Source organism: Epinephelus moara, chromosome 13 (genome assembly GCF_006386435.1).
Source record: "Epinephelus moara isolate mb chromosome 13, YSFRI_EMoa_1.0, whole genome shotgun sequence".
NCBI lineage: Eukaryota > Metazoa > Chordata > Actinopteri > Perciformes > Serranidae > Epinephelus > Epinephelus moara.
In genome coordinates, this window is record NC_065518.1 from 33,897,410 (window position 1) to 33,922,498 (window position 25,089).

Below are 25,089 nucleotides of genomic sequence, written 5' to 3' on the forward strand. Positions count from 1 at the left end.
GTATTTGACATATCGGATATCTGCAAGAAATCCAATATCATGCATCCCTAGTTTGAAGCAAGACATCTGATGTCACCAATGACAGCAGAAAGACAGCACAGATGAATGAATACATCTGAGGAATACTTCACCCCCCCAAATGACCATTTGTATATCACTTACCCCGTGTTACACTGAATTGTTAAGAAAACTTTGTTTTTCTCACATTCTTCCACAATGAACAGAGAATCTTGTCTTGAAATCTTGAAAATTCTTGTCATATGGGTTCATGTTTAACAGAAAAACATTATCAAAACATCCACTTACAAACTCTCACACAGCTCCTGCAGTATAATCCAAATCTCGTTTATCCCGTCATGTGCTCAGTGCTCCCCAAACACGACTTTTCACTTAAACTTTACTGTAGAAAACACTTAGGCATTCTGTAGTCTCATGTACGCACGAGTAGTGTGCCTGCGCCGTTTATGTGGAAGTGTTTAAAATAATAAAGTTTTTGTGAAAATGCACGTGTTTGGGAAGCACTGAGCACGACTGAACAGATACGACTTGGATTATATCACACCAGTTATTTGAGAATTTGTAGGGAAGTTTTGACACGGTTTTGTTATTGTTAGATGTGGACCCTTTTACTTCAGTTCATCAAGAATTTCCTTCATTTTTTGGATTCTTTGTTCACCGTGGAGGCACGTCAGAAAAAGCAGAAAAAAAGGACGTTTTCTTCCCAAACTCAATGTCCCATGGGGTGAGTGACATAAAAATTATCATTTGGCAATAAAGTATTCCTTTAAAACCTTGAGGTCAGTGCTTCATTGCTCAGCAGGACAATTATCCTGAATATAAAACCGAAGTCACAAAGCCCTTTTTCAGGCCGAACAACAGACGTTTCACCACTTTTCACCTTAGGTCAGTCGTTTGACCTCGATCTAACTGATCACCTTTCTCGCTGCTAAAGACTAGACTTGAGGCTCCCACTAGCTAGAGGTGATGTCATATGCAGTACAGGGCTGGCAGAGGATCATCAGTGAAGTACCAAGTGTCTGCTGAAGTTAGTGAGTCAGAGACTTCTGTCACTGACTGCAAAGAATTTGGAAGCAAATCTTAAGTATGACTTTAAGCTTTATGCTCAAGGAATAGTTCAACCTTTGGGGACACTTTTTCATGTTCTGTCAGTGAATGAGATGTGAAGATTGATCTTAATCTCATCTGCATCTGATCAGCTCTGTGCAACACAGTAACAATTAATTTAAATACCAAAGTCCCAGGTATCCAGGCACCATTTTATAGCTAATTTAACGTCTTCAGGTTGCAAATGACAATGCCTGATCTTGCAGGGTCATCTTCTAACAGAGCTGCTGCTGTTAGCTGGCCCAGTCTCAGCCAGGTCCTCAGAGAGCTCAGGTTGCAGCGAAGCCACAGTGGCTCGAGGCAATTAGAGGACAAAGCGCCTCATTCTATAATGGATGATCAAAACTCTTGGCTGTGCATGTATGACAACTGATCCCTCTTTTATCCACTTCACCAGAGATGGCCCGGCCGCGGCAGCTCACAAAGACCAAGATTACAGCTGGGCTTTAGGAAGAAAGCAGAAATTGAAAAAGAACACTGAAGTTTTGGAATATAATCAGACAGGCCAAAATGATATGTTGGGAATCTAAATGTTATGCTTTTTTTCAGGTTTCAGTGGAGCATACAAAAATTCTGAAACAGCACTCAGACACCGTCAAAGACTTTTTTGCGGTGCAGCAGACATGAATGATGTGGATAACCATCGGGTTACAGACTTCAGTGTGCTGAGAAAATAAAAACAGACACAATCATTCTTGGGGAAAAAAAACATGTAATAATTATCCACAAGAAATCTGTAGTGTGAAGTTACAAATAAAAAACAAATTAGGGTTCTTAATCAGTTCACTACAAAAATATATTCTAGGCTGATGCTAAATACCCAGCATTCTGAGACACAGTACCAAAATATTTCCTTGTGCGATCTAAGTAGCAGCCAACCCCAGTTACAACAGGCCCACAGGTACAGACTGAGTCACATACATACTGTATATATTAAAAACATTTCACTACAATAGCTTACAATTACATTCCTAAATTACATTATTCATTGCTGGCATAAAAATGGTTTACATAAAAATAATAAAAAACCAAACCCCTTAGAAAGCTGCTCCCCCCAAAAAGTACAGCACTGTGAGCTCCGCAGTAGTGGAGAAGTACCTATGGCCGGTATGTAAGTATAGAGTGGACGGTAGGGGAGAGGGCTCTGTTAGCAGTATACAGGGGGGCATTATAGTTTGTAATGCTACCACTAATTTAGTAAATGATGACTGAAAAACAAAAAAGTTAAACACCAGTGTGGTTCAACTTACATACATACAACTTTTGCATCTTTTTTTCTCTTCTGTGGCATCACTGAAAACATTGACAATTTATCTGAATAGTATGGAAGCTCATTTGAACCAAAATAAAAGGAGGGAAAATGTGTGTAATGATTCACAACACTAAAACCTTTCATGCAAAGTCAAAGTTTTAACTTACCAAGGTAGGATTATGGAAAAGTAAGGTTTTTTTTGCATCGACATTATGAAAGTTTCAAGGACAAGTTAGGTCAAAAAAGTACAAAAAATGCATGTCAATATTATGGGATACTAAGTAACAGTTATGACTTTACAGTCAAAATGACAACAGTATGTCAAATGTAGTCAAGTTGCAAGTATGAGATTTTCTAAATATAAATATTTAAAAATGACAATGCATGTAAAAATTACAACATGCTAAGTCAAAACAGTGATTCGAAATCATAATTTTACTTAAAGGGATAGTTCAGATTTTTTTTAAGTAGGGTTGAATGAGGTACTTATCCATAGACAGTGTATTAGATACAGTGGATGTCAGGTGGCACACAACCAGTTTGGAGAAGCAGGCTGGAGGACCGTACAGAAGCAACAATGTACTGCTGTGGTTGGAGGTCAGCAACAGAACATGTTTTAGTCACCTAAAAAAAGGCCCACCTGACAAAATCAATATCAGTTTAAGTGTACACTATATTTAGAATATTTTCGTTGCTTTACCTTTCTGTCAGACAGCCCTTTCTGACGGGGGAAGCCACTAAGGCTTCAGTTCCCCATCTATGCTCTTGTCAAAGCCACCAGACTCCATTGACAAAAACAGTAATTTTAGCTCTGTTCACAGGAGCTGCTGGTCTAATGCTGCTTTGATCAGTTACTTAATTTGTGTTATTGTGTGACATTGGTGAATCTGAACTAACCCTTTTAAATTCCAACGTCAAACAATGAAACAAATGAGTGAACTGATGTAGAAAATTAAATCAATGTTTTTCTCAAAGGAGTCTGGTTTTGAAGAGAGTGATATAATGGCTTCATTTTCCTGTCGAAATTTCTGTCTGACAGAAAGGTAAAGCAGTGAAAACACTCTAAATATAGCGCACAGTTAAACTGATATTGATTTTTTCAAGGTGGGACTTAAAATACATTTTGTTGCTGACCCCTCCACAGCAGTACAATGCTTAGCTTCCATGTTTGACTCCAGCCTGCTTCTCCAAACTGGAAGCGTGCCAACTGACATCTACTGTATGTAATATATTGTCTATGGCTAAGTATCCCCGAACAATCCCACCTCAAACAATCTGATCAATCCCTTTAAGTAAAATTATGGCTCTCAAGTAAAAATGATGACACTAGTGAGACTGTCCAGATTCTTGATTTACTGTCTCACTATTTTGATGACAATTATTTGCCTAGTATCTCATAATATTGACTTCTCACATAATGTTGATTCACTGCAAGTCATTTATTATCATTCCCATCCTATCTGTTTTTTCTTTTCCTGGCAGAAATGGGCTTCCATAGTATAAATCTGAAAATTCTTCAAATTAAAAAAAATCAGGCACAAATCACATAAAATGTATCCTGTAAAATATTTTCATCAACATTATCCAAACCATCCCCCACGGTCCTTCCAGCTCTATGTCCATTTGGGGAGAGGAAGGCCAGTGAGATTGCACAGCAGAGAGCGTGGTGATTGGACGAACCGTTTCCACTGGCAGAGTCCACATGAAAAGGCTGGTGGCGGTGATAAAGGCTTTCAGAGTGAAGTGGGTATGATTGTGAAGTCACACAGCTTCAGTAAGTGGCATCTATGGCAGATGTGAGATGCTGGTTTGATGCTGGCGTTGATCTTGATGTGATGAATTATGGCATTGGTCACATGTGAGGAATGTGCTTCATGTAGCTTTGGGTTAAATGGTTGTGACCATGCTGTGATCATGTGTGTACAGCGTGTGGTCTTTAGGCACAGGTGGTGTCTCTTCCTTCAGCCTCCGTCTGCACCGTGAGTGAGCCTTCAAACAGCATTCTTGTGGTGCTCGTGAAGCACGACTGCCAGGAGCCATTTGGTGTCTCTCCACCAGGGGTCGTTGTGAGCTGAGAGTGGGGAGGTCAGTCACTGAGGCGAGGGGTCGGGGGTCAGTAGTGGTTGTGACAGCCGAGCAGGAGGCGAGTGCTGCTACAGGACTGCAGTACGCTTCATACACATCAACATGTCAGTTCACTCTGTGGAGACACAATGAAAGACACTATGTTGTTTCCAGAGGAGTCAATGGCATATCAGTTTTAATACCACAGGTAGGGGTGTGCCATATCATCTCATTCACGATAATACCGTATAGGTTTTAATATAGTAAGAAAAATTCACATCATGATACTGCTCAGAGGGAACTCATTCAGCGGCTCCTCTGGCAGCAGCACAGCATCTCTCCCTCTCCTCTCTCGTTATTAAACCTTTGGTAATGTAAACCCACATGACGCTCGCAGCTCGACAAAACACTATATATATGGGAATGTGCTATAGTTATGGTACCATAACAGCCTGTCACAGGTTACAGCGTGATGATTAGAGGAGAAATGGCAGAGCATAAAGGTCCAGGTGGAAAAAAAGAAAACTCAGTAATTTAGGATTTTGCTAAAAGAGAAGGAAATCACCTGTTGACATAGATCCCAGGGTACATTTTTTGTATTTGGGAGCTGTTTAAATGTGTAATTTGTGGTAGATTTTATTTTGTTAAACTATTAATATTTGTTGTGGCAATTTCTAGCCAATCTGCTAGTGAGTCAGCAAGCAAGACTGAATAGCTTTGTGCATGAGAGTTTATTCTCTATAGAGAAGGCGCAACCTCAGGCTCAGAGCTTGTGCCTAGAACAGTGAATACAGGGCATCTTTATACTTACGCTCAGACGACAAGATGATGAGAAATCAATTGTAGCCTTCTTGGGCTTTCCAGATTTAATTATGTTCTCTTGATTATATCATACACCTGATACAACATGTTAGGTAATCGGCTGTATCTGTTAGACAGTCAATGGACTGTCTTTGAAGGCGAGATTATAGTGAATGTAAATCTTGATGATGTCAAGTAACAACAGATGTTTACAAAGAGGGAATGCAAAGGTCACACACTTACAAACACATGGGAAGAATGACACAATATAAGCATATGCATGAAGAAGACAAAATTTCCACCACATATTGTAGACAGAATCTGAATCTCACTCTGAGATTGTTTACCAACTTAAGATATGAGAGATCATTTTTCTTTAGTTTTAACTGAATATTTGAAGGCAACTGTTAGGTTGACATGTCGAACTATATCACTTTTTTAATTGAAATTCTATGTTCTTAAATTAATAATACAATACTAACTTGTCATATTGTCAAACATATCTTTATCGCAAAAATACCCTGAAATATCGTGATATTATTTTAGAGCCATATCGCCCACCCCTAAGCGAAGGTAAAAATATGGCACTACCTTTGTCTCACCTCAACTGTCCAGAGATGTCTCTCAAGCTACAGCACTCTTCACATTGTTCTCCACGAATGACCTGTGGCAAACACACAATAGCTTCCATCAACATGACTTTCTCCAGCTTCAAGGCAGCATGTTTACCTTTACAGTTTGAACAAAACTTTTTTTTTGTTGTTGTTGCAGTGTTTATGCCGCATTCATGTCATATAGGAACTGAATTATGATTTTCAGACTTCTGAATAATGTTCACATGAAAATCTAAGTCCTTATTATACCTGACATATGACCATTGGTATATCATTTACCCACCCTGTGTAAGAATGAAAAAAACTTTCCTCGCATGCCTCCTCAGTGAACAACAATTTATGAAAAATCCCAAATTAAAACTTATACATTACACAATTAAACATGTTCTAGTGGGAATATGATCCAAAACAGGGTGAAAATTTACAAGATCATCAACCAAGATTACATGTTTCCCTGATGTTAGCTTGCAGCTGCATGTAGTAGTGTGCCTGCATCCGTGGATTGCCTTTATTGGAGAATAGCAGCACTTTCTAAGATGAAAAATCACTAATAAAAGCTTCAAAACACAACCAGACATGTTCCATCAGTGATATCATCTGAAATTGGGCAGAAATTAACAACAAAAAACAAAATTACATGTTTCCCTGACTTTAGCACGAAGCTACATGTAGCAGTGTAGCTGCAGCTGGGAAACCGCTGTGTATAGCGACATTTTCTCCTGTGCAAACTCATCAATAAAGGGCTCTAAACACAACCAGACATGTTCCAGCAGGAATATGATCCGAAACAACCAAGATTACGTTTCCCTGATGTTAGCATGTAGCTGCATGCAAAAGTGTAGACTACATAATGTAAACACTTGCAGTAGCCTTTCTGAAGCAGATGACCATATAAAGTAATCTGTCACAAGCTGATGTCAGCTTGTAGCCAAAGTAGAAATAAAAGTTGAAAGAAAGTATTCAGAACAGTCTGAAGCTTGACATTTGTGCTCACAGGGATTACTTTTACATACTTAATCTCATTTTCTGATACTTGGCCATGTTTACTATGAACATCTGATGTTGTAACATTATTATATAAGACAGGAAACTCGGCTCTACTGCATGTCACTAACTCGGCTTCTTCTCCGGAGCCTTTGTGCTCCACTGTCTCTCAGGTTAACTCATATCGCAGCGGTGCCTGGACAGCGTGACGTGTGTGGTTGTGCTGCTGCCGTGGTCCTGCCAGATGCCTCCTGCTGCTGCTGCTGTGATCATTAGTCATTAGTCATACTTCTACTGTTATTATACACATATGATTATTGTCACATATGTATACTATCATATATTAATACCTACAACATATTGTACCACAATAGCCGTAATTATTATTGTAATATTATTACTTAAATTAATGTTGTTGTAACCTATTAACATTATCGTCTGTCCTGCATCTCTCTCTCTCTCTGTCTCATTGTGTCATATGGATTACTGTTAATTTATTATGCTGATCTGTTCTGTACGACATCTATTGCACGTCTGTCCGTCCTGGAAGAGGGATCCCTCCTCAGTTGCTCTTCCTGAGGTTTCTACCGTTTTTTTTCCCCGTTAAAGGTTTTTTTTGGGGAGTTTTTCCTTATCTGCTGTGAGGGTCCAAAGGACAGAGGGATGTCGTATGCTGTAAAGCCCTGTGAGGCAAATTGTGATTTGTGATATTGGGCTTTATAAATAAAATTGATTGATTGATTGAAATTGATAATAGGTCCCCCTTTAAAATCAAGAGGAAACCATGCTGATGTCATTTGCTTTAGCATTGACTAAATTAGTGATGGCTGATTACTTACGTCTGGTCTCCTTCTAGTGACTTCTGGATCTCTTGAAGTACTTCTGCAAGACAATAAAACATGACTGTAACTAACCAGTGTTCTCAGCACAACACTCAGTTTATGGCCTGTAGCAGCAGTTCAGTCACATTAGGACACAGCCTACTGGGATCAAAGGGAAGTTAGATGAATCATGCGTTGGGGTGATGTTGGGTAAACACTGCTGTGTGATGCTTCAGGTTTCCAACCTGCTGATGAAGGTGTGTCTGATGACAATGGGAGCACAAAGCTGACATACCAGTTAGGAGACGCAGCACATGGTACTATTACAGCTCAAGTCAGACTTTAAGGGTTCAAATACGGTAACAAGAGGGGCTTCCTGTATCTTATTTCTACTACATAGCTCTCCGTCTCTCGAGTACTCACTCTCGTCATTCAGCAAAGCATGCTCCATAACACGTCTAGCTGCACTTTCTGGAACACACAGGCAGCAGGCAGAGGACACGTCAGTACAGTCAGCCACAAACAAGTGTGTAAAAACAGACAGCACAAGCACAGAGTTTATCAACATCACACAGAACACTACATCTGGACATGTAGTGTTCCCTCAGCCAGTGGCACATGCACGTTTATGTATGATGCTTTTAGCGTTTACAAGTCTCTGACAGACATTTTACCTGCATCCTCACTGTCCTGTCTGGCATTTCTAGAAAGACAAAGAAGATAAAACTCATGAGTAATGAAATAAATAGTGAGGTAGAGTCAAATATGGAAACACAGAGTGTGCTGTATATACCTATACGCAGAGGAAGCTCCATCAGCATGTGGCCTGTGTTGGGTGGGTGAATGAAGCGGAACCTCCACCAGACAACGAGGCTCCACCAGTTGGCGTGTGGACAGAGAGAAGCGCTCAAACTCGGATGGAGAGATCAAGTAGAAGCCTGAAGGAGAACAAAAGCACACAGAACAATAATTTCGCTAAAAACAACACAGAGGTTCTAATGTGGACCTATTTTAGGGACCTCTAAAAAAGCTGTAGTAAGAAACAGACATGCACACCAGCAACATTACTGTATCATATGGACCTAAAGGTAAAAACACAATGACAGACTTTTTCTTTTGGAAGAACAACTCTTTGAAAACTAGAAGTTGAGCTTTGACCTTTTGGATGTGAAATGTCATCACTTCATCATTTTATTATATTAGAGATACGTGTGAAATTTTGATAGAGTATGAATTCTTGAGTTATGGCCAAAAACATGTTTTATGAGGTCACAGTAAGCTAGACTTTTGTCCAACAAATTCAGCTTAGTTCATTCTTGAGTCCAAGCGGACGTTTGTGCCAATTCTTAAAGAAATTCCCTAAAGGTATTGTCAAGATAATGCATTCGCGAGAATGGGATGGACTGACTTGTGGGCACTGAAATAAATTGTGAGTTTACAGAGTAAAGTGTGGAAACACAGAGTGTACAGTATATACATACGTAAGTACAGTAAACACAATTCCTCTGGTCACAGCTATTCCCGACGCAGAGAGATATATAATCTGGTTATTGTTTCAAAAGACTGGATTATAGCAACTAGACTATACAGTTTCATTAAAGACACTGTGACCTCTAGTCTAGCAATATGTGCTAGCACAAAGAGCAGCAATGGTATCAAGACTGTGTGATTTGTCAATCATTAAAATAACCCTTTTCACATCAAAAACATCTTCGGATCACTAGCTTCCAGACAAACTGAGATTTACCTCCCGCTGCTGATAGAAATCTGAGGATAAACACATAAACTGAGAATAATAAAATGTGTACTGGCATCCAATTTCATTGACATTTAACCAGTTAATTTGAAAGGTCAAATTTGTTGTTAATTATCATCAATGATACCAAATATATTTAATGAAAGCAGCTGAAGATGTATTATTTTATTTAGCAGGACTGGCCATTATTGTCAGTGTGTGTTTATTTTTTTGTAAGTAAATGTTAGGCCTGTAGTTGTGATGGTAACAGCTGAAAGCTAAAAAATGCATTTTTATCCCTGAGGGGCCACTCAGCTATAGAAGTACAAAAGTGTGTGTCATCGTGTGTTTACCCACCCTGGCCATGTTTGGTGAAAACACAGGAAGCGATGCCGCTAACGTCCTCTCGGCGTATGCAGGGGTAGTGAACCTGCATCTTGACTGTCGGCAGAGACACCACATGAACGTCGCCCTGATTGGTCAGAACCAATAGGCCGCTCTCACCATAGTCCTCCGACCGACTGCTGCCAAACCAGGCCACACCAACCCTCCGCACTCTGGAGCCGTCCATGGCTGTCAGCTTCAGTTTCATCTTAGCGCTCACCTTTGGTAGGGTGAAAACCTGAACACACAGGAACATGATCAGCTAAACAACTATCAATGTGCGGTGTGTCCTTTCAGACAGTTGAACACTACTGAATGCCATTGTAGTTTGAGAGCAAGAGATTTTTTTCCCAGACACGAACTGTTTTTACATCTTAGTTTTAAATCATCAGAATCTGTGATGTCTTAAATAATTTCTAAATTTAAAGCTTGAATAAATTTAATTCTACCACTGCCAATTCTACTCAATTCTATTCTATCTTCAACATATACAGATCTTTACCTCTTGCAGGTTGTCTGGAATAGAAAATGTAAATAAACAACTGTTAGTTGAATAAGTCTATACATAATATGCGTCAGTTGCATGTGGCAAGGTATGGCTGGTGCCATAACTTGAAATCAGGATATTAAAAAAAGGAATCTATTTCTATTTGTATTGCCTTAAAATTGATCATAAGTGCTTAACAAATCATCTCTATGTAAATAAAGATACATATCCTATAAATATTTCATGTTTTGAGTACTTGCATGTGTGTGTGTGTGTGTGTGCGCGCCCCCATGTGTGTTTGTGACCGTGTTACATCTCAGTAATGAAGAATAAGAATTCCAATATTGAAAAATCAACTATAAGATAACAAACTAAATATCAAACTTCAATCAAAAATCAGGCCAAAATCAACTTTTTCCCATTAATTGTATTTCTATCAAGGTGGAAAAGCCTCTGAAACAACACTCAGACCATGAAAAAAGATAAAACCCAGAATGGTGTTGATTTGCCTGAACCCCTGAGTGAAATCCATTTGAAACATTGCATTACAATCAGTTCTGGTTAACAAAAAATACATATGTATAGTGTTGGGTTCTCTAGTGTTAAGCCAATTACAGCCTGCCACTCAAAACCACCATGTTCTTGCTCTTTCAGCCAATCAAAGATGAGTACAGATTTTTAATAATTAAAAAATTGATTTACTCTCAAATGAACCTGATAAAACTCAATAGTGGATTTCAAGATGATATGATACTAGATTCAATAAAGTGCTATTAAACCCACATCTGTAGCAAATGCATCATAATTGAGGTGAGTGAACATTAAGTGAAACTTTAATCTCAAAAACTGATGGACTGCTACATCTATACAGGTTCTGTGTGTCATATGTATAGCTTTTTACAGGTGTTTGTGTTGTGTGTGAAGGCCTCTGACAGTGTGTGATCCTGACCTTAAACTGCTCCTCAGATATGACCAGGAGGTGGTGTGAGCCATGCATGTCAGGTGAGCGAGCCAGGTCGTGGGCCACCTCAAGGGGCTCAGGTAGAGGAGCCCCGTGACCGTCCAGCACCACGATACCAACAACAGGAGCCCGGTGCATGAGCTGGATCTCCTTAGCTGGAATAAAGGAGGAAGAGAAAGAGAGGTTACAAGAGGACAGAGATGAGAAAGCATTCTACCCCAAACATCACAACCTATGTTTCTCACCCTGATGTGCAGTGACTGGTTCGTCCGCTCTGTGCTCTACAGGAGGAAGGCGGAGCATGTATGCAAACACACAGCCACCATTGGTCCCTGCCCATAGGGAGGGTGTGTTGTGTGAACCTACACGAACATGAGGAGAAATGTTAAAAACCAGAAGTACAATATCAATGTTTACCCTTTACTTACTCATATTCAAAGGCAATAGCAGCCTACAAATCTGTTTTTTTAATGCCAGATATCCAATCCAGTGTTTCCTTTATAAGCATTCTGCAATAGCTGAGTTATTGTGTTTTTAGCTGAGGTTGATTGGCTGTTTTGCACTCAGAGTACTGCAGGAGTGACAATTTTTGTGTGCCAAACCCCAAGTTAGTGTTCGCCTGGTTCCCTCATCAAAAAGCCAATGGGATTTTCCACCTGATTTTGGATTATTGCAGAAAATAAGCTCAGTGTTAAACAAAAGTTTATGATACTTGCATGTTTTATTTAGCAAGATAATCTTCACAGATAAACACCACTTTTATGATTTTTTAAGCATAAATGCAAAGATAAAAAGTAAAAGGCTAACATTAAGCTACATGTATAAACCAGCTACACCACGGTTGTATGATTTCAACGTTGCCACCACCACAAAGCTGTAAAACCGTGTTTGGCATGATGAAGTTCTGTAGTCTCATTTCACCACTTGTTAGCAACCGCTTTTTTAAGACTCATAAAAGCTTCAAAATTCACAAGTGGGGTATTCACTGTCGTATTTTATGTCGTAAAACAAATCATAAAAGTCTCTTAAGCTTGTGTTAACTACAGATTGCATTTGTAGGCTTCTAACCCAAAAGCCATTCAAAGCATACATTGACTTTGAGACGAGGGAACCACCAGTGGAAAAAAATGCTGTCATTTTTGGTGTTTAAGACTCATTCCTACACCACTCTTCTGTTCTCCTTGAAGTGTGCTGGATGTCATATAACGTGACGTTAACCAGTCATGTGGTAACCTAGTAGGAAATTAGACCTCGTGTGCTCCTGGTATTATTTTGTTTAAATGAAACTCAACTCCAGACGTTTGCTCCTGGTGTTCTTCACCACTGTTTTGGAAGAATGAAATAACGAGAGTAACAGGCAAACCAACATTTTTAAATACAGTGTGGTGGTAGGCGGTAGAATGAGTGGCCCATCTGCTGACCCCAAGCAGTCAACCTAGGGTAAACACCGAGTTCAGAAAATGTAAAAATAATCAGTTACATTCAGAGTTCCATGATGTAACTTACTGTCTGAGAGGAAGGTGTCGGCGAAGTAGATTGTCCGCACAAGACCGGTGAATGAGTCATCGGAGGAGCGAGCCTCGATCTTCCTCTGAACAGGAGCCAGCTCCATCTCTGCAAGTTCAGCCTCCAAACGAGCGTTCGCCTCCTGGAGCTGCTCAGAGAGAAGACAGTGAAGAAGGTTGAAACAAAAAAAAAACAAAAAAAAAACAGATTAAGATGATGACAGGACTGTGGGGGTCTCCTCAGTGCCAGTGATGTGCCTCTGATTCCCTCACTACTATTTATTTTGACTCCCACTGAACAGAACAGCAGAGAGCTATACAGCTACCTTGGCGGCGTTGTTGACGTGGTGTTTCCTCAGCGAGACTCTGCTGCGTCTGATTCTCCTGAAGGACTGTCTGAGGGATTTCTTTATGCTCTTCACCCTGGACAGAGGACCCTCCAATGCCAGCTGATCACTGGGGTTTAGGGTGCATCTACAGTTGGATAAATATTGAGTTAGTACATAAATTAACTGTTGATGTACACATTAACCTGAAATTTCACAAATCCAATTTAAAACCTCCTGTCAGAGTAATTATACAACCACTGCTGAAGTGGTAGTGACAGGGGTGTCCTGTAGCTCACTGAGTCTCCACTTTGTTGTGTTTGTTTCGAGCAAAAGGTTGAAAACTACTTATTTAGGCCACTTTGAACTGATTCTTCTTCATTTATGCTTCTTGTACTTCTCATGACAGCTATGTACCTGAAAATCCCATTAGTGTAGCGGTGCAGAAGAAATATTCCCTGAGCAGGAAAAGAGCCCTGTATCAAGCAAGCCACCGAATGAGAGAGTGAATGCCCCTTTGGAATCAGTCCATCTTCTGTGTATGTGTATGCTGCATTTTCCTTCTTATTTCTTCTTCCTAGTTCAAAACGTCATGTGTGAGTGACGAGTGATGAGTCGTTTTTGGCCATTTTTACCCAGGATTGAATTAAAAAACAAAACAAAAAACAAAACAAAACATGGTAAAATAAAATCAATATTCATTACCCACAATAATGATGGTATCAACATGCTGGTAACACAAGAGCAAATGTAGCAGGTCTGCCAACGTTCAAATGTCAATCAGGAGTAAACAGAGTAAACTGCAGATATGCATGAGCATCATCTTGTCACTTTATAATGCTTTATTAAAGGAACCCCCCAAATGCCCATATGTATATTGATTACTCACCCTGTGTTAGGCCAAATTTGTGAAGAAGACTGTTTTTCTTACATGCCTCCACAGTGTACAAAGAATAAAAAAAAAATAAAATAAATAAATAAATAAAAATTCTTGATGATATGAAGTCATAGGGGTCTGCGTTTAATATCAGCAAAACTTTATCTGTTTCAAACTCTCACACAACTTTTGCAGTATAATCCAAGTCTCATTTATCCAGTTATATGCTCAGTACTTCCCAAACAGACAGACCTTTAAGACAGGGAACTAAACAGAAAGTGAAACTTATCTATGCTCTCTTCAAAGCCAGACTCTATTCACAAAACAGTAATTTTAATTACACCTTCCTTCACCGGAGCAGGTGGTCCACACTGCATCAGTCAATTACTTATTATTTACTATTGTGGGACTTTGGTGTTTTAAAGAGTTAGTCAGGATTTACCAAAGTCTCACAATAACATAAACTAACTAACTGTTCCAAGCAGTGGTAGACCATCGGCTCTTGTGTACAAGTACGGTTTTTGTCGATGGAGTCTGGCTTTAAAGAGGGTATGAATAAGTTACACTTTCCATTCAGGTACTGACCTAAGCACTGGGTATACAACTGGATAAATGAGGCTTTGATTATACTGCACAAGTTGTGTGAGAACTTTTAAATAGGTGTTTTGTTATGGTTTTGCTGTTGTTAAAGACGGACCCCAATGACTTTAATTTGTACAGAATTTTCTCTGTTTTTGGATTCTTTGTTTGTGATGTTTTCTTCACAAATTCATCGTATCCTGGGGTGAATAATTGATATACAAATGGTCACTTAGGGGAGTTAAGTATTCCTTTAATATCTGCATCACAGCTAATGTGTGGTATATTTTGACATAGTGTTACCTCTCAAGTCCCACTGCATGTGAAAATATGTGTATATGTGTGCAGTCTCAAGGGGACTGTAACTCGAAGCAGCTTCAAGAGTCTAAGAGCTGAGGAGAAGGCTTGTGACAAAAAGACTGAATCCAAAAACCACCCAAAAAAATGTAGATGAAAAATAGTGGCTGTGAAAGCATGCAGCTACACAACTGCTAAAACATGAAGCAGAGAAATCCTGGAGGATGTAAACGTTCTATGTACAATTACAACTTTAATTTTTTTCTCTGCATCTCCTTACTTGACAAAGACGTTGTTCTTCTGTTGGTAATCGTACAGGCCAAAGCCGTGGCTGGTGCCAAAAGCTACCAGCTTCCACTCTGAGTGCAGGGTGAGGGCGGTGACCACAGCAGGAGGCTGGCACTGGACCAGAGCAAAGGGCTGGAAGCCTGGAGGAAACAGCACTGGCTCCTCTCGCACATCCAGCTGAGTGTGACCCTAATTAACAACAAAACCAACAAAACACTTTAACTCTGTGGTGCTGGCATAGTGTTATTGTCAGGTGGTAAATCATATTCAAAAGTAACTAGTTCAAAACGTGCCTGTTAGGAGGGCCAATTACAAATACTGGCCTGTGGTATTGCTGCTCATACAGACAACTGCACCTCGACCCATCCTTGGGTCCTGAAAGTTACTTTATATGATGCTTGAGATGTTTGAGTTTGCTACAATGAGACATATCTGGTCTCTTTCTTTATTGCATCTTGATTATGCTGTAGCAAGCGACAGAGAGCAAGCTGTGCTGGGTATTGTTTAAAAAATTCCAATACCAGTGCATATACATATACAAAGTGATACTGATCCCAACAGAGTAGTCCATTTGATACCTTTTTTTCCCCTACTTCATATGACAGTCATATGAATGGAAGAACTAAGTTGTGTAAAATGCCATCAGATGCCATAGACATGTTGTTTAAACATACTTTGAAACCTTTTCTGGCATCTTGGCACAGTGAACTGCCAACTCTGTTAAATACACTGCACTTGACTTCACCACACCACACTGTATGGGTTGAAGCTGGTATAGCTAGTATATTTTTTTTATAGATTTGGGCACAAACTAGAATTACTGCCTCATACCCATGTCTGTCAAAACATAGATGCTTCACACTCACAAGATCTGAACAATCAGCACAGTTTCAAGGTGGACACCCAAAAATAGTGCCACTAATTAAGTATCTGATCGGATGTCTTTCCTTCTGCTCCTGACATATGACATTGAGTAATGGCCACAAACATTGTTTTATGCCGAATATTATGATGTCACAGTGAAGTTGACCGTTGACCTTTTGGATATGAAATGTCATCACTTCATCATTATATCCTATCTGACATTTGTGTGAAGTCTTGTCATAGTTAGCATAAGAAAACATGTATTGTGAGGTCACAGTGACTTTGACCGACCAAACTGTAATCAGTTTTTTCTTGAGTCCAAGGGGACATTTGTGCCAAGAAATTCCCTCTAGGTATTGTCAAGATATCGTGTTCCTAAGAATGAGAAAGATAAGGGGACACTGGCCTTGACCTTTGACCACCACCAAGTAGATGCTTGTGCCAAATCTGAAGAAATTCCCTCAGGTGTTCTTGAGATATTGCATTCATGAGAATGAGGTGGATGCAAGGACACACTGACATTGACCTTTGACCACCAAAATTTCATTGTTAAGTACAAGTGAACATTTTTGCCACATTTGAAAAAATTCCTTCAGTGTTCTTGAGATAACGTGTTCACAATTGTGTCTGTCTGAGACAGACAAAGTAACAGTAACCTTGACCTTTGACCACCCTGGCTATTGTCAGCACAAAGGCATAAAAATGATCGAATGCAGGTATTTTTTGCCTGTTTTGACACTACTTGGTACGGGGTCATTTCAGTCAATACCTTAAAGGTATCAAGTACTGATACCCAGCTCTACGCTGTACCTAGCATACTGTTGGGTGATGTAACAGTAAATATGAGTTGGTGGCAGAACACTGCACTTCCTGGGGTCCTCAGCAATACAAGCCAAGTGTTCAGTAAATTGGATGAACGGTTGTCAAGAGAGCAGACAAACAGACAAACAGACAGACAGACAGACAGACAGACAGACAGACAGACAGAGGCTCCTTCCAGTTTAGTTAGATGATACAAGAGATGTAACAGGAAAGTAATATATTGTAACTAGCACAGAGATATCACAGCTTTCAGAGCGTGATGGGTAAAGAACTGAAATGGTGAAGTCCCAAGTAATGTATTTGTTTTTGCAGTAATCTGTCCAACACTGCTCATTACCTTCCAGCGGAAGCCCTCTTGGCCCTGCAGCAAATCCACAACTTTGGCTTCAACCGTCTGCTCTGCTGCCTCATCATTCAGTTCCAGCACCAGGATCTGACGAGACAAACATGAAACACAGTGGAATAAAAGAGAATAAGCTGAACACACCCTATTTAAAAACTGATATCAAGTTTAAGACGGCTGAAGAAAAGGACTCCAACTCTGTTGAACTCTGGTCTTTACACATTCAGCAGTGAACTCTGCATGTCTTTGTGCAGTTTTGTGGAGGGTTAGTGAAGTTGACTGACCTCTCATATTCCATTAAAATCCTTAACAGAAGTGCACATCATAGAATTTAAAATCCCTCGACACTTCATCAAATGTTATTATTGTCATGCTACATATCTCTTAAATTGTTGTTTCATGGTGGATTTAGACAATGAGATCTGGCAACGTGGTGACATGGCTAAAGACAAAGTTAGGCAGATCAAGACATAAGTAGTCAGGTGATCAGACAGGTTGTAAGCAGAGCACCAGGTAAGCCAAACCCATTTAAAAGACAAAAAGAAGACAAATATCAAAACTTTCCTGTCTGTTTTTAAACTGTCTGATGGTGTGTCTGGTGATTCTTCACCAGTCAGACTTTGATGCCGCTCTGTGAGATCTCAGCAATTAACTTGGTGCAAACAGATACAAATGATGGCTAAAACTATGAAAGACCGGCTCATGTTGTAATAATAATGACCAGAATTATTCTTTAAAATAAAGTAGAGAAAACATCACTGGATCCCTTGTTTGTTCATACTGTATATGAATGTATCAGTTTTTAAAATATCAAACATGCTTAGTCTTAAGGGGTGCATTCAGTTCACAGCATAATATGTACTTGTTATTTTTTTGTTTCTTATTATTTCCCCTTCATGTGGAGAACCCTTTACAGCCGTGAGTAGGACTTCATGCAACATTCTTTAATTTGTTACCATGTTAAAAATTACAGTTAATGTTTAACAGTTATCTCACCTGTCCAGCAGTGCCAGCTACAGTCAGATAACCACTGTATTTACAAAGGTGGATCTTCTGAATGCCAAGCCTTGGGTCATCACTGTAGGGGTCAAAACAGCCGACCTGGACAAAAGAACAAAATAATAGGTAAGCCAGCAATTTACTATACTTTTAAAAAAGTTAGGAGACTTATGTGAGACAGATTTTTTTTTTTTAAATCAATAGCTAAAAATTAACAAAGTCAAAGCATCATCATCATCATTTATAAATAAAATTGATTGAATGATTGATTAGGAAATATCGTGACTTTTAGTCCCTAGAATGAGTCAAGCTCCAAAAACGATGGTTCTTACAGTACATTTCCCACGATGCAACTCAACAAAGGCTCTTCATTAAACCCTCCATGATTGATAAACACCCTCTCCTTATAAACTCAACCTCCAGGTTGTACCTAAGACTTTAAGTTATAAATTCATAGTGACCCTGATGACATCATCAGGGTCATTTTCTCAGACTTGAAAAAGCTTCTCCAATCCTCAGAGGACATCATATGACTGATCTCACAGGCTGAGCAGTGCCACTGTGTAGGCCTGTCACAATTATAACATGATAACCTGATCACGATTATGTGAGGTGACTGTGATCATTCGGTCTAATTACACAATCAAGGGAATTTAAAGCCAATGTTACAAATGTGGCGACAATTAAAAAGTGAATTGGGTGTATTTCCAACAGCTGGGTGAATAAGGTGTGTACCTGAGCACAGAGTTACAAAGTCAGGAAAAATTATTTATCGCAGTTATTTGTATGACAATTAATTATCAACTAAAATTTAATTTGCTCTTCTACTGTGCAGAGTAAACTACTACTAAAATAATATCTTGGCTAATAGGTGATACCAGCTTTTTTCTGTTTCTGTTTTTGCAGACACACACCTTTCTGAATGGCGGCCACTCTCCTTCAGTGCCTTGGTTCATGTTATCGTTCTGATCAGCGTCTGTGTGGAAGACTCCAGCTGTGCTTAACTTATACATAGGATACAGACAGACTCCTGATGCATCCCAGAAACGCACTGTCCCATCCTCGTGCCTACACACACAAATAAATATGATACTGATAAATGTGTCAAAGAAATGGTGCCAATGGATATTTGCAGAGTTGAGAACTGACCCTGTGAGTAGCAGGTCTCTCTGTGGAGGGTCTGGGGCCAGGTTCTGTCCTCCTGTTATTGGCCATGGCTGCATGGAGAGAGGGGAAATGAAAGTTTAACAATAATACCAACATAATGCTTCTGTTCAACCAGAAATGAAGGAATGTGTCCATATTCAGGAGACAGCATACCATGTATGATGAAAGCTTTAGAGTCTAAAAAGAGTCACAAGCAGGTTTTGTATCTGGGTAAATGCTACATACAGATGTCTCTCAGCCAGGGTACCATTATACTTCTCTTAGGACCTTTCTTAAGAACAAATTTAGGAGAAGCTTAAGAAAAGATCGGTGAATCGGGCTCAATGTGATTTGATTAGGTAACACTTTAATTATTTTCAGTGATATCTGCCCAAGGTGTACCTTTTTGGAGTAGTGTGTGTTCTGCAGGTCTCCAGCAGCGAGGACCCTCTCCCACAGTTTGAGGGGAATGGCAGAAACATGGTGGGAGCAGGTGATGGCTGAGCTGTGGAGGGGAACCAGATAAGGTGTCTGAATGACTGGCCAGCCTTCTGTTTGCAGGTCAATCACGACCAGCTCCTCCTCAACTAGGACCACCAGCGCACTGGGATCTTCTGCAAATGGACAGAAAAGAACAATCACAGTAGTTATTGTTGTGTAGACACTGACCTGGGATAGGTTGGTGTCTCTTGTCTAGACTTATTTCTACAGTGTTATACAGTGTCAGAGAACATCTGTAAAAGATCTGGGCTTGAAAAAAGCTCTAGTAAAATCATACTAAAAACTAGAATTGCTGCCCTGCTGTTGTATGCCTACACACACCAATCAAGTTTGTCTTACAATTTACATCCATGTCTGTGAAAACATTATAAACATTATGATGTCACAGTTAAGGTGACCTTTGTTCGACCTCTTGGACAGTAAATGTCATCACTTAATCATTATATCCTATTAGACATTTGTGTGAAGTTTTATCATAATTTGCGAAAGAATTCTTGAGTTATGGCCAAAAACATGTTTTGTGAGGTCACATTGACCTTGACCTTTGACCACCAAAATCTAATCAGTTCATTCTTGAGTCCAAGTGGATGTTTGTGTCAAATCTCAAGAATTCCTTCACAGTGTTCTTGAAATGTCACGTTCACAAGAATGAGACGGACAAGGTAACAGTGGACATTTGTGCCAAAATTTAAGAAATTCCCTCCAGGCATTCCTGATGTATTATGTTCACAAGAATGGGATGGATGTACATACAGACAACCTGAAAACATATTGTCTCCAGCCATGGCTATCGCCAGCGCGGAGGCATTAAAAAAATACCCAGTTCAAACAAATGATTTAAACCACTTTCGTGAAAGCAAAACCAAAAGTGAGCACACCCAATGTCTGTTAGGAGCAAAACTGGTTGAATGGTCCATGTGTATCAGAGACGACATATCTTCAGACTGTTTACATCCTTCCCATGTCCACAGTGGAAGTTTATAATGAGTATATTTATATGCAAACTAGAACCTATATTACAGAGAGAAATCAGATTACAGGAGAAAAACACCATTAGTTTACATTAAAGGTGAAATCTTGGGATAGTAGTACCTGCCTGATAGCAAACTGGCTAAACTTAGTCTAATGTGTAAAATTGGCAGAGTGGTGCTTACGCAGGGCAGATACTGTACGGATTACTGTGGATCATGAGGAGGATATTTTGAGCAGCCCTGCTGAAACTGAAGTGGACAACAATCAACTGAGCACAAGTGCTAGTGGGTACTAAAGCTGCGCCAATAAGGGTCTCCACTGAACCTGATGAGGGACTGGTCATTGTAGTGTATGAGACTTGGGTAGAAGAGTTAAAATGCCGATATTACTATTACCCCTTTGTACAGTATTGCTGTTGCTGACAACAGTCAACTCTGCAAAATGTTTTGATAAGCAATAAACCTGCCTCCTGCGTTAAGTGTCATAGCTGAATAGGGTGGGCCTATGCTACTGTATTTTGCTGTCAGTCATAGTGGTGGTACTAAGAGAGTGTTGAATTTTCAGAGGCGGTCACACATTAAGTTAGCAAAGAAAATAATTAAGCACACATTTGTAGGTGCCTGGCAAGTGAACTGACTGCGATGTGCCGAATAGGGCAGGAGAAACACTGATTTGTATCATGAAACTGCAAATCTGAGCAAGCCCTCAATGCTTACTGTTAATAGCAGAGTCAGTGTTTTGGACATATTTCAGTCGATACCAAGTATTAAGACTTGATACCCAGTCCAAAAGTTGCATTTATATCAACATAGTGTGTCACACAGTTTCTTTCTAAATTTAAGTAAAAGGACGAATGCATAAAAAACAGTAAAAAAAACCCCCATCTGATTCTGACTTCTTTGGAAATAACTTGCTCACGCTCACCTACTAAAATTGTGCAATCTGAATCTAAGCAGTTTAGTCTACAAAACTTTGCCAAACAGCTTCCTTTCCATCACTGTGTGTGGTGTGTGTCTGCTGTACATTAGTTATTTGTGTTGGTGTGTGTTGCCTGCCTGTGTGCTGTGGTCCGTCTCTGATGGCGAAGAAATCGATGATCCTGGAGGTGAAGTCCAGAGCCACGTGTGTTTTACCGTGAATCACTGTGATACAGTGTCTGTCCCCATAGCTGGCTCTGGGCATACCACCGCTGAAGAGGAGGAACGGAGGCCTACACACACAAACACACACACACAAAGGTTCAAGTTCAGTTCAGTTTGCACTGAGATCAATGTGTAACAACAGGTCATCTAACACATCTGGGAAATTAAGTTAAACATTAGAACGATGAGGCCGTTAGAACCACTTTCCCTGAGGGAAAAAATGTAACAGATGTCACAAATGAATCACACTGGTGAATAAAGTGAACTCACCCTTCTTCTGTAGGTAGCTGAACTATTTTAGAAATGGCCTTGCAGGGGAAATGTCCTGCAGTGACAAAAGACGAGTCATTATCAGTCTCCAGAAAAACACATTTCATGCAGGAAAGAAAAATACACAGCAGACATATCTTCATCCTCACCATAGGGGATGTCTGATTTCTCCTCCTCCTCCTCGTTCACATCGTTGCCATTCACCATCCATCGACAGTAACTTCCATCACTGTGTGAACTGAGAATGTAGGCTCCGTCCTCTGTCCACCACACGCTCTCCAGTTGCTATGGTTACATGGAAAACACATAATAAGGTTAAGTTTGCTGGTTATGACCACAGTTTATCCAGGACTGGCTGGTTATACTGAGTTACAGAGTACATACCTGTGTGGCGGGGATGTGCTGGATGGCGCGCTGTTTCTCTAGATCCCAGATGACCATGAGACCTCGTCCGTAGCCGATAACTACCTGGTTTGGGTTGACTGGGTTCTCCTGTAAGGCCTCTACATGTTCCAGATTCCTGCGGCCAATGTAGTCGTCTGGGACGCTGGAGGAGACAGAAGGAGGATAAACACAGGAGAGAGGAAAGAATGAGTGAGAGAGACACAACAGAAAGACGGGAGACAGAACATCAACCTCACTATTGATCTGTTGGGACTGAGATGCAGTGTACACAGAGCTGCTTTGTTGATGACACAGTGATGTATTATAGTGTGTGTGTGACAGCAATTTAGTCTGAACGATCAATACACATTTAAGTTGTTTATGGTTCATCCGTTTGAAATACAGGACCTGCTGTGCAGTGCGTTTCCTTGGGAAAAAGAAAAAACCCCCCCAGAGAATCTGAAAAAGGCAAAGCTACCAAATATTAGTGTAAGCTTGTGCTGTGGTTTTTTTTCAAGCCCATGCATTTGTGCTGATCCCTGTCTTGTAAGTCAAACTATTTAAAGTCAGGAAGACACCAAGGTTGGATTAATAAGGGCCCCAGACCCTTACTGGGCTTTGACACCAAACTTTAAGCTTCACACAGATAACAACAACGATCCATCAGTCTGGATCGATGTATAGATTTAGTGATCAACGAGCCAATACCATCAATGCAAACTGAAAACATCAATCCATATCATCATCTTTAGGATACTCCCTTATTTTGAAATTCTGTGTCACCGTCAAACAGCAGCAGACACGTGGCGTCGGTGGCTTAGTGGTAGAGCAGGCGCCCCATGTACAAGGCTGTTGCCGCAGTGGCCCGGGTTTGGCTCCAGCCTGTGGCCCCTTGCTGCATGTCACTCCCTCTCTCTCTTCCCCCTTCACGCTTGTTTGTCCTATACATTAAAGGCCAAAATGCTCCAAAAAATATCTTAAAAAAACAAAACAAACAAACAAAAAAACCCCAGCAGCAGACAGATTGTGGCAAGCAGCCAAGAAAAGTCGATGAGGATAACATTATTTATTCAGGCATAAATAAGTAGCATTGAAGTATTTTGCATTTCGGAGAAAATACGGGTCAACCGACAAAATGCTAAAAGCTGTATGTAAACAATACAGCTATAAAATAAAATACTCAGGAAGCACAACGAACCTGGCCAAGCATCTCACTCCACCAACTTGTACCAACACAGCAACATAAGCTGCTCTGTTTCAAATATGACAACACAACTGTTTTGCCTGTGAACCTTGACATTGAAGAATATTAAAACTTAATAAAGTGACATATTAACAGCCTTAGCCTTACAGTGGAAATTAAAACAGATTTAGCCGTGCAGGATATTTGTGCATGCCGTGCAAATGGAATTTTGTCACTGACATAAGTTTTTTTACTGCCAATTACATGGTGTAGCCTACATAAAGTGTTGAGTTGAATTGTTTTAGTTCCTACGTTCCCTGAAGGCAACATGATAGGGGAAGGTCCCTAGCCTTTTTGTTAAGGTGTCTGTCATGATTCTACCACCCTCTCAGCTGATGCCACGCCCCCATGCTAGATCAGGGCCAAAAGTCTGAAACTGAAAAGAAAAGATCTGAAACTGAAAAAAGATTTGAAACTGTAAAAAATAAGATCTGAATCTGAAAAGATAAAACGTGCAACTGAAAGAAATAGGATCTCAAATATCTAAATATAAGAAAGTGAAAAATGAAAATAAATAATCTATTCAAAAGAATTACCAGAGTGAATCATAACTATATTTAACCTGAAAAAACTTTTAGTGCACTTATTTTTATTTTGAATACATTGATGTATTTGTCAAAATTCAAGATCAAAACTTGAATTTTCAGTTTCAAATTTTATTTTTTCAAGTACAAACTTTTGGCCCCAATATAGTTCCACATGATGACCCCTGGAGAGATTTTAGCCAGCACCAAAAGAAAAGAATTGAGAATAAAAAATAGCTATTCAAATCTTCTCAGAATGTGTTTAATAGCTTTTTATCAAACAACTGTTGAACAAGCAGAACGTAAACTTTCATACAACATCTCTGACTTCCAACAATCAACTCCAATATCAACCTACATTCTACACATGCCGCTGGCTCTGGTTAAGCCAGCTAAGCTGCATTGTTTTAATTGGGCCTGAACGCTCTGCTGTGAAGCTAGAGCTAATAGGAGATAAGGCTTCCTGTGATCATAAAATAAAAGCCATTGCATTTCTGGAGAAAAGCTTAAAAATGCTGATTTGTCACCGCAGTGTACTTTTTCTGTCATGTCCTGCCTCCTGTAGCCCCCCCAACAGTGTTTCCAATAGGCAAAAATGTGCCTAACACGGAGATTGTCCAGACATGATTCTTTGGACACTGTAACATTAATGGACACAGATCGTCTTCCCTCAGTAAAACCAGTTTTGATAATTTGGGGTTCATTAACCTCGCCATGATAGACATTTTAGTTGATCAAATGGTCAGACATGAATGGCGTCGGGGCTCCAAAGGCCCTAC

The 25,089-nt window shown here is 39.9% G+C and overlaps 1 protein-coding gene across 1 annotated transcript in view; it reads right to left on the reverse strand.

Annotated features, from left to right (window-relative positions):
* Positions 1–1,822: 1,822 nt before the first annotated feature.
* Positions 1,823–25,089, reverse strand: part of llgl2 (LLGL scribble cell polarity complex component 2) — a 48,796-nt gene continuing 25,529 nt past the window's right edge. Inside the window, exons 7-27 of the mRNA XM_050060268.1 lie at positions 22,544–22,706; positions 22,309–22,444; positions 22,160–22,214; positions 21,803–21,957; positions 19,677–19,888; positions 19,278–19,345; positions 19,043–19,196; positions 18,126–18,230; positions 17,124–17,219; positions 15,093–15,289; positions 13,060–13,207; positions 12,735–12,882; positions 11,474–11,590; positions 11,217–11,383; positions 9,754–10,018; positions 8,455–8,599; positions 8,336–8,364; positions 8,085–8,132; positions 7,680–7,722; positions 5,845–5,906; positions 1,823–4,577 (exon numbers count right to left, since the gene is read on the reverse strand). Coding sequence (XP_049916225.1) covers positions 5,867–5,906; positions 7,680–7,722; positions 8,085–8,132; positions 8,336–8,364; positions 8,455–8,599; positions 9,754–10,018; positions 11,217–11,383; positions 11,474–11,590; positions 12,735–12,882; positions 13,060–13,207; positions 15,093–15,289; positions 17,124–17,219; positions 18,126–18,230; positions 19,043–19,196; positions 19,278–19,345; positions 19,677–19,888; positions 21,803–21,957; positions 22,160–22,214; positions 22,309–22,444; positions 22,544–22,706 — 2,491 coding nt within the window. The 3' untranslated portion in view covers positions 1,823–4,577; positions 5,845–5,866. The remainder of the gene's footprint in view (positions 4,578–5,844; positions 5,907–7,679; positions 7,723–8,084; positions 8,133–8,335; positions 8,365–8,454; positions 8,600–9,753; positions 10,019–11,216; positions 11,384–11,473; positions 11,591–12,734; positions 12,883–13,059; positions 13,208–15,092; positions 15,290–17,123; positions 17,220–18,125; positions 18,231–19,042; positions 19,197–19,277; positions 19,346–19,676; positions 19,889–21,802; positions 21,958–22,159; positions 22,215–22,308; positions 22,445–22,543; positions 22,707–25,089) is intronic.